Consider the following 16,039-nt stretch of genomic DNA (forward strand, 5'->3'; position numbering starts at 1 on the left):
TTTAAAAAATTTCTGAATTCCAGGCATAAAACATGGCTTTTAACTGAGCCTTTGATAATTGCTTCAGTTTACAAACATTTCTCAAACTTCGTGTAAACAAATAAATGAACTTTCTGGTTAAAGTGGCCAGTGAGCATTGTTTTTCCAATGAATGCAAGTTCTTTTGGAAAGATGGTCAAATTTTCATGGAAAAAAAATCAATTTATGTATTAGTCACATTCTCAGATGCCACCAAGGAATAATACATTATTGAAACATTATCAAATACAGCCTAATGTACAATATACAAATTAGAAGCAGGACTATGCCACTCAGCTCCTCCAGCTTGCTCTGAGATTGAAATAACATCATGACTGTTCTGACTGTAATCTCAATTTCACATTCCTGCCCATTGACAGCAATTTCCCCCCAATCCAGTTTATCAAGAATCTATCTACAGACCATCTCTGCATAACAAACAGGTTCAACTTTCACAGAAGTCCTTCAGGTGATTTTGTCCACAAGTCAGAAAATACACAAAAAAAATCACTCAATATGGTAACCACACCTCCGCAGTATTGTGATAAATGGCATCAAAAACACACAAGACTAGTAAGAACAATACTAATAGTGGAGAGAGGAAACAGGTTTGCCATTTGGAGGAACAAACACATGTACGCATGTCAGATTTTTGAATTTAATATTATGGGAGCTCATTTGCATCTATGGATGTCCTAGGTAAGGCATTTGTAACCAGGGGATGGCCAGTATCTCTACCTTAAAAATATTCAGACTCTTCTCACATAACTTCCTGAGGAAGAAAGTTCCAAAGATTCATGACGCATGGAAAACATCATTTGAGGAAAAAATGAAAGAAGATCTCACTGAAACTTACCAAAGTCCTACAAAGCTTGACAGCCTGGATGCGAGGATTCCGCTAGAGGAGGAGTTTAGAACCAAACGTTGTAGTCTCAGAATAAGGGCTAAGCCATTTACGACTAAGATAAAGAGAAGGTTCTTCATGCAGGGGTTGAGGAACCTTTGGAATTCTCTGCCCTTGAGTGTTGTGCAGGCTCAGTCATTGAGTTCACTTAAAGCTTACATCAATAGATTTCTGGATACGAAGGGAATCATGGGATAATATTGCAGGAAAATGGTACCAAGATAGAAAATCAGACATGATCTTGATGAATGGTGGAGCTGGCTCAAAGGGCCTATTTCTTATGTAGTTCCCTCTGCACTTCAGAGCTCAGCAATCTCAGATATGCTTTTTTCCTTTTTCCATTTTTCCTGCTAAAATTGACAATTCTGCCCTTCCCCTCCTCGATTACATTGCATTTGCTAGACCTCTGCACACTCACTTAACCCATCTATATCCTTCATATAGCTTCATGTCTTCTTCATGACTTACTATCCAACTTTGTGTCATCAGCATATTTAGCATCAACACATCAATTCTTTCAAGTCATTTACGTAAAGTTGAGGTACCAACATTGATCGATGTAACACACCAGTTGCTACATCTTGACAGCAAGAGCAATTCCGATCTATGCCTGCTGAGTTTCCTGTTAGCCAGCCAAACTTCTACCTGCACCAATATATTACTTCCTATACCATAAACCTTTATTTCCCACAATAGCCTTCAAAACGTCACAGGAACCGATACAACCTGGGTATCTAAGTTTGTTCATTTAACAGTTCCTCTTTATCCAGAGGACATTATCTTTTTCAATGAACCCCAATAAATTGATCAAACATGATTTTCTTTTCACAAAATCATGTTCACTTTGCCTTATTATTTTCTGGCATTTAGAAGACTGAAAATAAAGCTCATTACGAAATCCTCACAGGGTTTGACAGGCTGGTCAAACAACACTCTCCCCAGTGCTGCAGGTGTGGTCTTGTCAAGGCCCTGTGTTATTAATGTTGGCATCCCTATGCCTTGGAGGGTGTCTGCTACAATGTCTTTAATAAGAGTTTCCAATATTTTCCCTATGACATAAGTTATGGTAACTGACCTGCAGTGTTTGTCTTTGTCTCCTTTTTTTATTGAATAAACAAATTACATCCACTATTTTCCAACCTAATGGAACCTGCCTTTAATCTAGGGAATTTTGAAAAATTAATACCAACACATCAACTATCTCGTTCCAATGAAAGGGCCCGGACCTGAAATGTTAACTATTTCTCTTCCTACAGATGCTCCCTGACCTGCTGTGTTTGTCCAGCATTTTGTTTTTAATTTCAGATTTCCAGCATCTGTAGTTTTTTTTCTGATTTACATCAACTGTATCACAAGCCACTTCTTTCAATGAAGTTCATCAGGACCCAAGAATATGCTTTTAAGTTTGATACCATCTTTAACTTGCTTTTAGATAACCACAGATGGAGTGTCCTCCCCTTGGAATTTTTCTTACTTGTTCTGTATATTCTTAAAAATCCCCTTAAATGTCTGACACTGCATCTTGATTAACAGATATCCCAACCTAATTTGCCAGTTCACTTCAGCTGGCTCTGCCCTCATAATTATCCTTATTTACGTGTAAAATACTAAATCTTATTTCTATTTTTCCCTCCTTCAAACAGAATGTAAAACTCAGTCATGTTATGATCACTATATACCTTCATAATTAATTAATCCCCATCTGGTTGCATTATGCCAGTTCTAGTATAGCCTGCCCTCTGGTTAGCTCCAGGGCATGCTTTTTCTGTGCAACCATCCTGAAAACATCTATGAACCCCTTCATCTAGGCTACCTTGCCCACCTGATCTTTCAGTCTATGTGGATTAAAATCCCCCATTGACTACCGCTGTCTGACAGGCTACTTCTTACAAGCTCCAATTACTTTTTTCCTTTCCACTCCATCTTACCATGTGGTCATTGTTGGGGGGCCTTGTATAACCACATTCACAAGTGACTTCTTGGCTTTATTATTTCTCATCTCCAGCCAGAGTGATTCAACATCCTATCTTTCTTAACTTAATGCAAAAGTGAGGAATGACTTAAGACTATCATTAACAGAGCACCCCTTCACCTTTTCCTAGCTTCCTGTTCTTCCAAAATGTCACAAACCCTTCAATATTCAGCTCCCAATACATGTCATCCTTAAGCCATTTCTCTGTAATGGCTCTCAGATATTTCTACTTACTCCCTCAATTTATCTTTCTTTTCCCCCCAAATGGATTGAGCATTCACACAAAGCCTTTATCTTATAACCTCTAGTTTTATTCCTCTTATTATACATTTCACTCTAGCCTTAGTTGCCAACTTATACACAGCATGACCCAGAAAACATGATCTAATAGATGGCCAGTTATCTGTTTAAAAGTGTTGCTGCAAGAAAATGGTGTCCATAACACAAGGCATACAGCAGTGCATCAATTTCCTAAACATGCTAGGAGATGGAACTCTCATAAAACAAGAAAAATGAAAGTTAAAAAGTCAGCAAAAGAATGCCACTTTTGGTGTAGATTTTGGACAGAGGGAGAAGAAACTGATTTAAAACGTACAAGTAATTTCAACAGAGATCCATCATGCCATGCAACTTCATCTCTTGGCATGACCTGAAGCAGAACAACTGGTTATAGTACGCTAAATGAATTAGTGCTGCCAACCTCTCGAAGACAACATTATAGAATTATGTTATGCTACCAGTCTCCAAAGCTACCACACAGTACCAAAGACAATATGCTGGAAGTTGTGTCGTACTGCAAATTATTTTGTATGTGCATATACAATCTGAATATATGTACAAAGATGCTACATTACTTCCTGATTAGCCCTCAAACACATAATTTAACTCAGGCCAAAGACACGCAATACCACTGCTCACAAAAAGAATTTTTCCCCTCATAAAAAGCAACTCTACATAATTAAATACCTGACTTAATTAATGGGCTATGCTAAAAATTACACCATTCATTAGAAGCCTTGTGTTGCTCAAATTCATGCCTATTGTTCCACAATACACGGATCAGAAAGTTGTGTGTAATTTATGAACATTTTCATTGACCCTGAGGTCCACTCCCAGATCACCCCAATGATGCTGTTAAGGCCTTTTCATCTGTTTCTAAATGTCTGTGATCGAGGATTTTCAAGAAACAGTTCAAGTAGATCTGTTTAAAAATTAAAAATATAATAATAAATAATGAAATCACATACAACTGATAGAAATTAACTAAGAACAAAACAAAACACTTATTTTACCAGGTCCACCACCCAATTCAAATGAATGGGCTGCATAACATTTGCTGCCTGTGGCTGGTGTAAAGCAGCGGGACCAGGACAACTGAGCTCTACTCTGAACTCAGTGCCGAGTCCCACAGGAGGTCAAATGCATTAGCTGAGACATAGAATTCAAGTGTAGAAGGGAATGCTTGAACCCTATGCAATAGTAGTTGGATCATAGCTCGAGTCCTGCATATAGTTATTGTCACCACAAGATGCAACTGCAAAGAAAAATGTGCAGAGATTTATGACCACGTTGTCAGGACTGGAAAATTTTAGCTATGAGGAAGGACCCTTGAACAAGAAGAGGTCGAATGGGAACTTAATTGAGGTATATAAAATCCTGAAAGCCCCAGACAGTATAAATATGAATGACCTATTTCCCTTAGTGAGGGTTTCACAAAGCGGGTGCAGAGATTCAAATTTATTGGTAGAGAAGTTGACGGGAGATGAGGAAAAAGAATTTTCCCCAGAGTGTGGTTATGGAGTCTGGAACTCACTGCCTGAAAAGGTGGCAGAGACAGAAACCTTTATCACATTTAACAAGTACCCCTGTGTACATTAATACCTGTGACACACAGGGATACATATATTGTCCTGGAATGCAATACCAGGTTGAGGTGCTCTTTTTCAATCAGAATTGACATGAAGGGTCAAATAGTCTCCAAATGCTTCCTAACTTTTCTACAACACAATGAAAATGGAACACACAGGCATGCTGCATCCATTGTCATTATAGATATAAAATTTAAAATATGAAGCACAATTTTCCCAGGTTTTCAGATGTCTTAATCCATTTTTGCAACATATGCAAGAATAAACTGGACTTTCACTTTCTATCAACCAAAAGGAGCTTAAAACAAACTGAATGTTATTAACAAACTTTAATATATACATAAAACAAGACTAGAACCTCACGTGCCAATATTAGGATCCAGATCGTCCATACTAATTGAATCTGCTAACACGATTTCAGATGACAATGCACTATAAAAAAGGAAATTCTCACTCATCCTGATTTCTCTTAGATCTGTTTTCCATATGTCAGCCATCTTATTGATCAAAGAAACATTCAGCTATACCACCATATGCTTTCTTCAGTCACAAATGCAGTATTTAATTTCTGTTGAGCTAATTAACTGGGCAAAAAAGTATGTGAACTTTTCACTGCACATGTCCCTATCCAATGGAAGTTTGGATTTCATTGCACTGATCATTTACTCATAATCACAAGTGGTTCAAAACAAAAGTAAAACTAAAAAACGCAAGCTAAGTAGTTCACATATTCAGTAACAATGCACATCAACTTGAAAGTCTCAGTGACAATCTTCTTGTGGGGAAAAAAGCAAGTTTATATAATAGTAGGCCACTCAGCTCTATTATTGAACAAGATTATAGTAAATTCTTTTTAACCTCAAAACTATTTTCCTCCATCCCGGTATCAAAGAAAAGCAAGGTAACATGCCTCAATGACTACCGACCAGTGGCTCTGACATCCACCATCATGAAGTGCTTTGAGAGGTTGGTCATGGCACGCATCAACTCCAGCCTACCAGACAACCTGGACCCACTGCAATTCGCCTATCGGCGAAACAGGTCTACAGCGGATGCCATCTCCCTAGCCCTACACTCAGCTCTGGAGCATCGGGACAGTAAAGGCACATACGTTAGACTATTGTTTATTGACTACAACTCTGCCTTCAATACAATAATTCCAAGCAAGCTTGTCAGCAGACTCCGAGACCTAAGACTCAACATCTCCCTCTGTAACTGAATCCTTGACTTTCTAACAAACAGACCGCAATCAGTGAGGATAGGCAACAGTGCCTCTGGTACGATTATTCTCAACACTGGTGCCCCACAAGGCTGCGTCCTCAGCCCTCTACTCTACTCCCTATACACTCACGACTGTGTGGCCAGATTCTGCTCTAACTCCACCTACAAGTTTGCAGATGATACCACCTTTGTAGGCTGTATCTCAAGCAGCGATGAGTCGGAGTACAGGAAGGAGATAGAGAGCTTAGTGGAATGGTGTCATAACAACAACCTTTCCCTCAATGTCAACAAAACAAAAGAGCTGGTCATTGACTTCAGGAAAGGGGGTGGTGTACATGCACTTGTCTACAATCAAGGGTGCCGAGGTCAAGAGGGTTGAGAGCTTCAAGTTCCTGGAAGCGAACATCACCAACAGACTGTCCTGGTCAAATCACGTAGATGCCACGACCAAGAAAGCTCACCAGCGCCTCTACTTCCTCAGGAAGCTAAAGAAATTTGGTTTGTCCCCTTTGACTCTCACCAACTTTTACCGATGCACCATAGAAAGCATCCTATCTGGATGTATCACGGCTTGGTACGTCAACTGCTCTGCCCAGGACCGCAGGAAACTGCAGAGAGTTGTGGACACAGCCCAGCGCATCACGGACACCAGCCTCCCCTCCTTGGAGTCTTGTCCTTACCTCTCGTTGTCTTGGTGAAGCAGCCAGCATAATCAAAGACCCCACCCACCCGGGACGTTCTCTCTTCTCTCCTCTTCCATTGGGTAGAAGAGACAGGAGCCTGAGGGCACGTACCACCAGACTTAAGGACAGCTTCTACCCCACTGTGATAAGACTATTGAACGGTTCCCTCATACAATGAGATGGACTATGACCTCACGATCTGCCTTGTTGTGACCTTGCACCTTATTGCACTGCACTTTCTCTGTAGCTGTGACACGTTACTCTGTACTGTTATTGTTTTTACTTGTACTACATCAATGCACTTTGTACTAACTCAATGTAACTGCAATGTGTAATGAATTGACCTGTACGATCGGCTTGTGAGACAAGCTTTTCACTGTACCTCGGTACAAGTCACAATAATAAACCAATACCAAAACCTCATTTTCCTTGATTCACTCATAGCTGAAAATCTATTTCTTTCTGTCTGGAACATCCTCAGTGACTGAGTCCCCAGAGTCCTCTTGGGTAAAAAAATTCCAAAGATTTACCACTCTCTAAGTGAAAAATTTCTTCATTTTTGTCCTGAATGGCCAATCTCTATTTTGAGACTGTGACCTTTGGTTCCAGACACCCCAGCAAGAGGAAATATCAACTTCACCTCCACCCTATCAAGTCCTGCAAGAACAAAACTACACAATTTTTTTTTAAAACAATGGTTTTCAGCCTCAAGCTTTCTTCTACGGGAGTGGCTACCATTTGAATGAGACATTAAACCAAGATCCATTGCTCTCTCAAACAGGTGTAAAAGAGCTATGTCATCGTTTCCACATATTCATCAAATTTTACTTGCAATCACGTTGTGACATCATGATTAAGCAGTGCACCAGCATGGAACACCGCCATTCACAGAATTTCATTCACTTTCACTGCAAGCTTAGTCCTAACCTTCAAAACCGTTGAAGGTGGATAACAACACTTGGTTTCACCTTCATCCTAAATAAAAATGGATTTAATCTTCAGTTGCAAAACAATATCAAAATATTTCCGTGCAGCTAAACTGCATCCAGATAAAATTCCACTGCTAAGCAAATGAATGCTTGACACTGCAGAACTGATCATACAAAGTATAACAGCAATCAAGATTTCAATGCAGAAGTCATGCAATATCCTCAATACCGTGCAGAAGTGTAGCCAAATATTTACTGAAATTACTGTAAAACTACTTGGTCAAATTATTTTCTCATAAGATTTTAACAGATGAAATTATAACTGTGGGATATGGTCAGCACCAAGTAAATTATTTACTAGGAAGTCTGCAGATGCCTCCATGCCATGTGACTGTGTGTCATATGACTGTTAAAAGGTGACATACAATCCAGCAGTTGAAGTCCTTTATTCAGTTCAGTGAAATGCTATTTAACAGGAAACCAATGCTGGAGATCTGAGCATGCCCAGTTTCTGCTGTGGAGACTGGGTGAGCAGTTAGGTGGCAGAGAAAGCACAGCCTTAACCTAGGTCTAACAAAACTTTTTGTAGAATATAATTTAATAACTATCATCCTCCATGCAAATTGATCAGGTTGAACCTGGTAAATTATGTGACATTAAAGTATCCAACAACCAGTTGTAATTCAATCCAAAATGAAAAATGAGGTATTGTATGTGAGCACATATCCAGCACTTAAGAAATTAAATACAATAACAATATTAAAAAGTTAATTCAAAACAGCGCAATACTACAAAAACTGTACTCCTGTGCATCCTGTCAAGAATCAAGCATTTAAATCCAAAGCACAGTATCATCTCCATTCATTATCCCTATTAGTGCAACAATTTATTCAATATCACAGCATATCATTGAATCATTTCCTAATAGCCAATAACTTGGCTGAGCATCAAACTCTTTCACAATCCTATTTTTATTATTTAAAATGCAATTGGACTAAAATACATTATTTTATTTCAAATCACACTACAATTTACTAAGAAAATTTACAAAACAACATTGTTTTCCCTCCCCCTCCAGGAAGGATTGTCAAAACATATACACAACTGTCATAAAAGCCATCGACTTCTACAAATAATAGATTACCAAAACAACCACAAATCAGATAAATTTTAAAACAACATAAACCTAAACAAATAAAACTAAGGTCATCATTACACCGTAATAACCGAGGTTCAGCCCTAGTAATTTAACAATCTCTCTGTTTTGATCGGGGCTTTGTTGCCGGTCCGGTAGTGTGAAAGGCACACGTTTACATTGTAAAATATTCCCCAAAAATGAAAATGGTCAGACACCGGAACCCAAATTCAGAGAGAGGAATCCTGAATATGAAATATGATCCATACAGTAAACTCACTGAATGTCGCTGCATAGAACAAGTAATTGTGTCCATAATTCTCCATCTGTCATCTTTTTGTTATATAAAAACCTATATAAAACACGTTGTAAATGTAAATTAGACCTGTGAGCTACACGGCTGCAGGTTTTAATGGAGAGCTGCAAATCGGAGCTGCAGGCTGACTGCAGTGGAGTTGGTGTGCCTGTAACCGGCATTTTCTGAAGACGTGTCATACACACACGATCCTTAACCCCACCACAGCTTTTTTTAAAAAAAACAATTTCCCAACAAAAATTCTTCACAAGGAAATATTTTGTTTTCAAGCCCCACACACAAACATATTAAACGCAGCAAAAAAAAGAGAAAAATTCTCACAAGCCCACCCAGAAATATAAAATCTTCACCAGACACCCTTTCCTTCACCGGCTCCCCTCTATAGAGTTGATTTTTTTTAAAAAAATGTAAGCGACTGTGACTTTTATCTTAAACACTGTAAAAAAAATGTCTCTAGATGTGTAGCTACATTTTTATGTGGATGGGGGAGGGGGGGGGGGCTCAAGAAAGAAAAATCGAAACAAGATTGCTCCCGGTTCGTCGTTGAGAGCTTCTTTTCCCCTTCTCACACTCCTTCCCTTCAATCAACAACCTTTAAACCATCCCAAACACAAAGCAATTCCTTTCCAAACCATTTAAACAACAAACCCCTTTCTCAAAAAATATCTAAAACCTTGAATGCATCGACACTTGCAACAAGTGCCCAGAAACCAAACAGACCTTAAGGTTTTAGTTCTAAGCCTATTGTGTCAACGCTACCCGGCCCCTAACAAAAATACCAACATTAGTTTAAAAAAAAGGTAAAAATCCTCTCAGTTAAGTTACTTTTTTTGGATTATATAGCGATAAATTGAATGTTTCCCAAAAAGTGAAGGATACGAAGCAGGCTGTTGTAGTCCTCTTATTACAGGCTGTGGTTTGGCTTTCTGTGGTAAGCTCATTTCAGGCTGAAGAAGACAAAAAAAAGAAAAACCAGGCGGATTTTGTTGTATAGAGAGACAGAGAGATGTACCTCAGGGTGTCCTCCCTCAGAAGGACGTTTCCCACGTGAGTTTACCTGCAAATCACAAAAATAATAGCATTGGTAGATGGCCCAGAGTGTGAACTAGCAGCAGGGCTCGTCCTTAGAGTGAAAGAGTCAAGCTTTAGGACGGATGCAAGCGATTTTTTACACACAAACCAACATGGCGAACCAAGCCGCTCTCAGTCCGAGAAGACGGACGCCCGGCAGCCGTCGGCAACTTCCGGAAAACTTCGGTGCCGACTGCTCGGTAACTTCCGGAGAACTTCGCCGTCGGCTCTTCGGCAACTCCCGGAAAGGTTCGGCGCCCGATCTTCGACTATTTCCGGAAACTTACTGCCCCGCATAAGGACACCGTGAATCAACATCTGGGCAATCCCTGTTTTCATTTTATTAGATTTCAAGGTTATTAACATGCAAGGTGTACTAATTATGTATAACAGGAGTAGCATAAATTTCAAGCCCACGTTCATTATCAGTAAGAACTTGCTCTCTCCATGCTTAGAATGTCCCAAATGATAGTAACATTAAGCAAATGAAGGCTGTATTTCTAAACAAAAATAAAATGTAACAATTGAAATGAATGGATTTTTTATCCATCTCGATTATACACACATAAATTTCCTCCCCAGCAACACTTTAATCCCTGAGGCTTCCGACCCAACTGTTCCCCGAGGTTCTGAACTATAACTCTGCTTTGACCCTTAACCAATTTGAATTCTCCGTGAGTTCCTTGCCTGATCAAAACCTATCTTGACCCTAGGCCCCTATCAGGCCCATGACTGCTGGCTCTCTCTGCCACCACACCCAAATACAGCCTCGGTCCCCAAAATTAGATGTAAAAGTTCTGAAATGGATGAAAATCCAGTTAGGAGAAAGGAGAAAAAAATAACAAATGTTACATGTTTATTTACCTTGTAGTAAAATTGTTACTGTATTGCCATGCCTTAGTTAGGAAACTAATATCCTACAGTGTAGGGTTTGACATGCAGGAGTAAGGTTAAAAATGAATTGGTTAAAAATGTCAGTTCATCCAGAAGCCAGTTAAAATTAAGACGATCCTAAGTAAAAAGTAGTTCATGTGTCTCATTAAAAGTCTGCTTCCTCACGGTGCCAGAAACCTGGGTTCAATACTAACCCTGGGTGCAGTCTGCTCTCCCTGTGAATGTATGGGTTTCCTCCAGATGCTCCAGTTTCCTCCCACATTCCAAAGATATGTAGGTTGATAGGTCACTGTAAATTGCCCATAATGCATAGGTAAGTGATAGAATCTGGGCAGAGATGATGTGGGGAAAATTTAAAAAATGGGATTAATATAGGCTTGGAGTAAATGGGTGGTTGATTGTAGGCTGAAGGGCCCCTGTGCTGTATGATTCCATGACTCAATAAATAATTAATGCTCATTCATAACCGTTTTCTTTTGTTACTGGGAAAGGGTATGTTGAAAGGAGTAAGTGAAAGCCTTATTTTATATATCGGGGGAATTGAGACTTAGGAGAGGTGACATTATGGCTACTTAGAATAAACTTTGGAGGAGAAATAAACTGATCATGAGGAGCAGCCAATGCCTGCAAATGTACGGCAGAGAGGGGAGGAGCAGGCACAGAATAGGCAGATTTGCAGATGGAACTAATCACATAACAACCGCAAGTACAGGCAAACGTTAAGCTTCCTTGATAACTGGAGAGGGCAGTGCTGTCAAAGGATGTGTTTGCTAGGTGACAGTAGCACCTTCAGCCTCCTGAAAGCAGACCTGCTGGAGCTACAGACTACGAGTACATGTGGGTATGAAAGTGACCACATAACTTCAACTTTTAGGCTTCCATCTCTTCCAGAGCACAGCCGGAGGAATCACCCAGTTAGCCACACATAAATTGTAGAATCAGAGGAAGGAGACCATTCTGCCCATAGTGTCCATGCAGGACAGAAATATGGAGCTCTCACTCCATTTGTAAGTTATGGCTTCTCAGTGCTCATCCAGATACTTTTTAAATATGATAAGGGTTGCTGCCTGCCACTTCCTTTAAAGCAGAGAGTTCCAAATCCTTACAATGGGTGAAAAAAATCTTTCCTCAATTCCCCTTTGATCCTTCCACTAATTAATTTAAATTGTTGTCCCCTAGCTGACAACCTCCCTGCTCAGGAAAATGGATACTTCCTTTTTACCCTGCCTTGACCTCACATAGATCTTCGGTAAATCTCCATAGTTCCAAAGAAAATAACTCCAGTCTCTTGTCATAAATATAATTCTCTGTCTATGGCATCATCTTAATAAATCAACATCTGCAGATTTTTTTGATTTTCCTGAAAAATCTTTGTACATTCTCAAGTGTCATCACATCCTTCCTCTGGTGTGGTAATCAGAACTGCACACGTTACTCTAGCTGGGGCCTAAGTAGTGTTTTATACAGTTCTAGCATGACTTCACTCCTTTCATATTCTATGTCTATTCCAACTTGCCACTTTCCCCTGGATCCCCTGGGTTTTTACTTTCCTGATCAATCAGCCATGTAGGTCTGTCAAACATCTTACTCAGATCCATGTAGAGTAAATCAAATTGCACTACTCTCATCAATCATTCTTGTTACCGCCTCAGAAAATTCTATCAAGTTAATCGGACATGTTGTTCCCTTATCAAGTCCATGCTGACTCTCATTGATTAACCCACGCTTCTGTCTTTGTTGGTCTTCATTATATCTCAGAACATTTTCCGATGTTTTGCCCACCACTGATGTTAAGTTGTCTTGATGTAGTTACCTGTTCTATGTCTTTTTCCTTTTTTAAAAAACATTGGCACCCAGATAGAGGAGAATCAATTCTTCTGACAGTACCCCAGCTGCTGAAGAGTACTGGAGAATGATAGAACTTGCAGTATATCCACTTACGCTTCTTGTAGGAACCTGGGATACATTCTACAGAGGGCTGGTGATTTATCCACTTATAAAAAGAGGTCTACCATCTTTACATTTTCTTCCTTTTGGTTTAACTCTTCCAATAAATCACATTCTTCCTCCATACTGATATCTGTATCATCTGCTTCTTCAATGTGGACAAATGCAAAGTATTCATTTAGAGCTAAACAGCTATCTTCTGCATCCACTCGCAGGTTACTATTTCAGTTTACAATTGGATGTAATCTTTCTTTTTTTATTCCCTTTTCCTTTTGTGTATTTATATTAAAAAAGTTTTCCTTGATTTTACTGCCAATATTTTTTTCATGCATGCCTTTGCCTTCCTAAAATTCCTTTTAAATTTGCCCCTACGCCTCTATGTTCCATGCTTTCTTTAATGTTGAGCCATGGGTATTTGTCACAAGCTTCCCTTTTATGCCTTATCATTACCTGAATATTCATTGACATCCATGGGGAAATATTTGGAAGTTCCCCCTTTTCTTTTATTGTGAATTCATTTGATCAGGATTTTCACCATCCATTGTACAAATGCCTTCAGCTACTGTGAAATTGTTTTTCTGTTAAGTAACGGCTTCCAGCCCATTTTTGCTAAATTTTACCCAACCTGGTATGATTATTCTCACCCCAATTTAAATTCTTAGTTCTGATCTATCTTTGTCCTTTTCCATAACAATGGTAAATCTCATGGAATTATAATAGCTGCCTCCAAATTTATTTCCTATTGCTATCTTTTTTATCAGTTCAGATTGCATGGTGTGGGTGTAAAAAGTTGTCCTGAATGCATTTCAAGATGTCTGCTTTCGCTACATCCTTTACTCCACTACTGTTCCAGTTAATGCTGCCGCCTTATTATTTTTGCACTTTTCAGAAACTTGCCTACATACCTAAACTACATGTCTAAACTTTCCAACTCTATCCCCTCTTTTATTTCTTCTGTTGAACCCACATGGCCTCATTTGTTGATCTTTCCAACATATCATCCCTCCTCACAGGTGTAATTGTTTCTTTAAACAATATTGCTGTACATCATTTTTCATCCCTCCTCTTGCATATAATCTGGGAATATTTAAGTCCCATTCTTGGCCATCGTTAAGTAGTATTTCAGTATTGGGCATGATTTCATACTTCTACAGATCTATCTGTGCTCTCAGTTTATCACCTCAATTTCCACGATCCCTTGTATTAAAGTAAACATTGCCAATTAGTCACTGCCAAACATTTTTGTTTCTTTAACAAAAGACAGAATGCTGGAAGAACTCAACAGGTCAAGCAGCATCTGCAGAGGCAAAAGGTGTAAGTCGACATTTTGGGTCAACGCCCTGCATCAGGACTGAGGGGGAAGAGGAAAGACTGCTAGTTTATTGCAGTACGAGGGGAGATGGTTGGATAGAGGCTGGTAGGTGATAGGCGGAACCAGATGGAGATGGGATAATGGACAGAAGGAACCAGGTGGGAGAGGGGATGGGAAAAGTGAACAGAGGGAGAAGAAAACTAGGTGGGCAGGTGAATGTGTGAGGGAGGAGAACATGAGGTTGTGTGTTATCTGAAACTGGAAAATTCAATATTTATACCATTGGGTTGTAAGCTACCCAAGTGGAATGTGAGATGTTGTTCTTCCAATTTGCATTTGGCCTCTCCACAGCAATGGGGAGGGCCAAGGTGTGGGAGTGGGAAGGAGAGTTGAAATGACTTGCAACAAGAAGCTTGAGGTGGCTGTTGCTGACATAGTATGGGTGCTCCACAAAATGGTCACTTACTCTACACTCGGTTTCACCAATGCAGAGGAGCCCACACCAAATGCAGTAGACCAAGTTGGTAGCTGCTTAGGTCCCTGGATGTTGGTGAGGGAGGAGGTGAAGAGACAGGTGTTACCCTTCCTACAATTGCAGGAGAAAGTGTCAGAGGATGAGGGGGGGTTGGGTGGGGAGGGATCAGCGAACCAGCGAGTCATGAAGGGAGTGGTCCTGGCAGAAAGCAGAAAGGAGGGGAGAGGAAAAGATGTGATCTGTGGTGGGTTCACTTTGGAGCTGGGAGAAACGGCAGAAGATGATGTGTTAGATGTGGAGGCTAGTGAGTTGAAAGGTGAGGATCAAGGGAATTCTATTGCTGTTCTGTCTGGAGGAAGAGTGGGTGAGGGAAGGCATGCGGGAAGTGGAGGAAATACTTTTTGGTCCAGAATACAGCATCTGCAATCTCTTCTGTCCTCAGTGTTGTTTCCTTTTTGTCCCCCCAGTTATTGTTTCCTTTGCTTTCCAGGCTCATTTTTCTGTCTTCCGAACTCATTTACTAACCCACTACCTACCATATTCAATCTTACCTCTCCCTTCTAATACTGCTGTCAAGTTCCCACCCTCCTTTACGAAAACTCGTAAACTTCTTCACAGAGATATTGGTTCTGGTTCCATTGACAACAACCCATCCAGCTTGTGTAGGTCCCATCTCCCTTGAACTGGTCCTAGTACCCAAGGAATCCAAAGTGCTCCTTTCTTCACCATTTCTTTAGCTATATGTTCATTGCAGTATTCTCCCGTTTCTGTACTTACTGACTCTTGGCATCAGTAGAAGATCTTTGTCTTTGATGTTCTGCTTTTTAATTTCTAACCCCATATAATTCACCTACAAGACCTCATCTTTCCTTCTACATATGTCTTTGGTGTTAACTTGGGTCACAACCTCCCCTCCAGAATGTTTGGCAGCCACTCAGTTATATCAGGGAACTACCAGACCATCTTGGAATCACGTCTATGGCCATAGAAATGAATATCTGTCTCTGAATTATTGAATTATCTTTCAATGTAGTTCTTCTTTCTACCCCCACCCCTGTACAAGTGAGTAACTTACACTGATTCAGCTCTGACTGTTTATCCCTAAGGACCATCATGCTTTCCAATGTGAAGAATTGATTACCTGTTAGACAGAGTGACAGGTGCTGCCTGGTCCTCTTCATCTGCTAATCAGTCACCCATTTCCCCTCTGTCTGTAAATGCTTAAGCCACGGGCTGATCACTCCTGAAGCATGCTATCCACAGAACATGCAGGCTTTGAAGTAATATCAGCTCC

At 40.0% G+C, this 16,039-nt stretch overlaps 1 protein-coding gene across 1 annotated transcript in view; it reads right to left on the bottom strand.

Moving 5' to 3' along the window:
• Positions 1-10,253, bottom strand: part of LOC127583306 (eukaryotic translation initiation factor 4 gamma 3-like) — a 266,563-nt gene extending 256,310 nt beyond the window's left edge. Inside the window, 2 exon segments of the mRNA XM_052039146.1 lie at positions 9,926-9,993; positions 10,104-10,253. Coding sequence (XP_051895106.1) covers positions 9,926-9,987 — 62 coding nt within the window. The 5' untranslated portion in view covers positions 9,988-9,993; positions 10,104-10,253.
• Positions 10,254-16,039: the final 5,786 nt, after the last annotated feature.

The sequence above is a fragment of the Pristis pectinata genome, chromosome 26 (genome assembly GCF_009764475.1).
Source record: "Pristis pectinata isolate sPriPec2 chromosome 26, sPriPec2.1.pri, whole genome shotgun sequence".
Lineage (NCBI taxonomy): Eukaryota > Metazoa > Chordata > Chondrichthyes > Rhinopristiformes > Pristidae > Pristis > Pristis pectinata.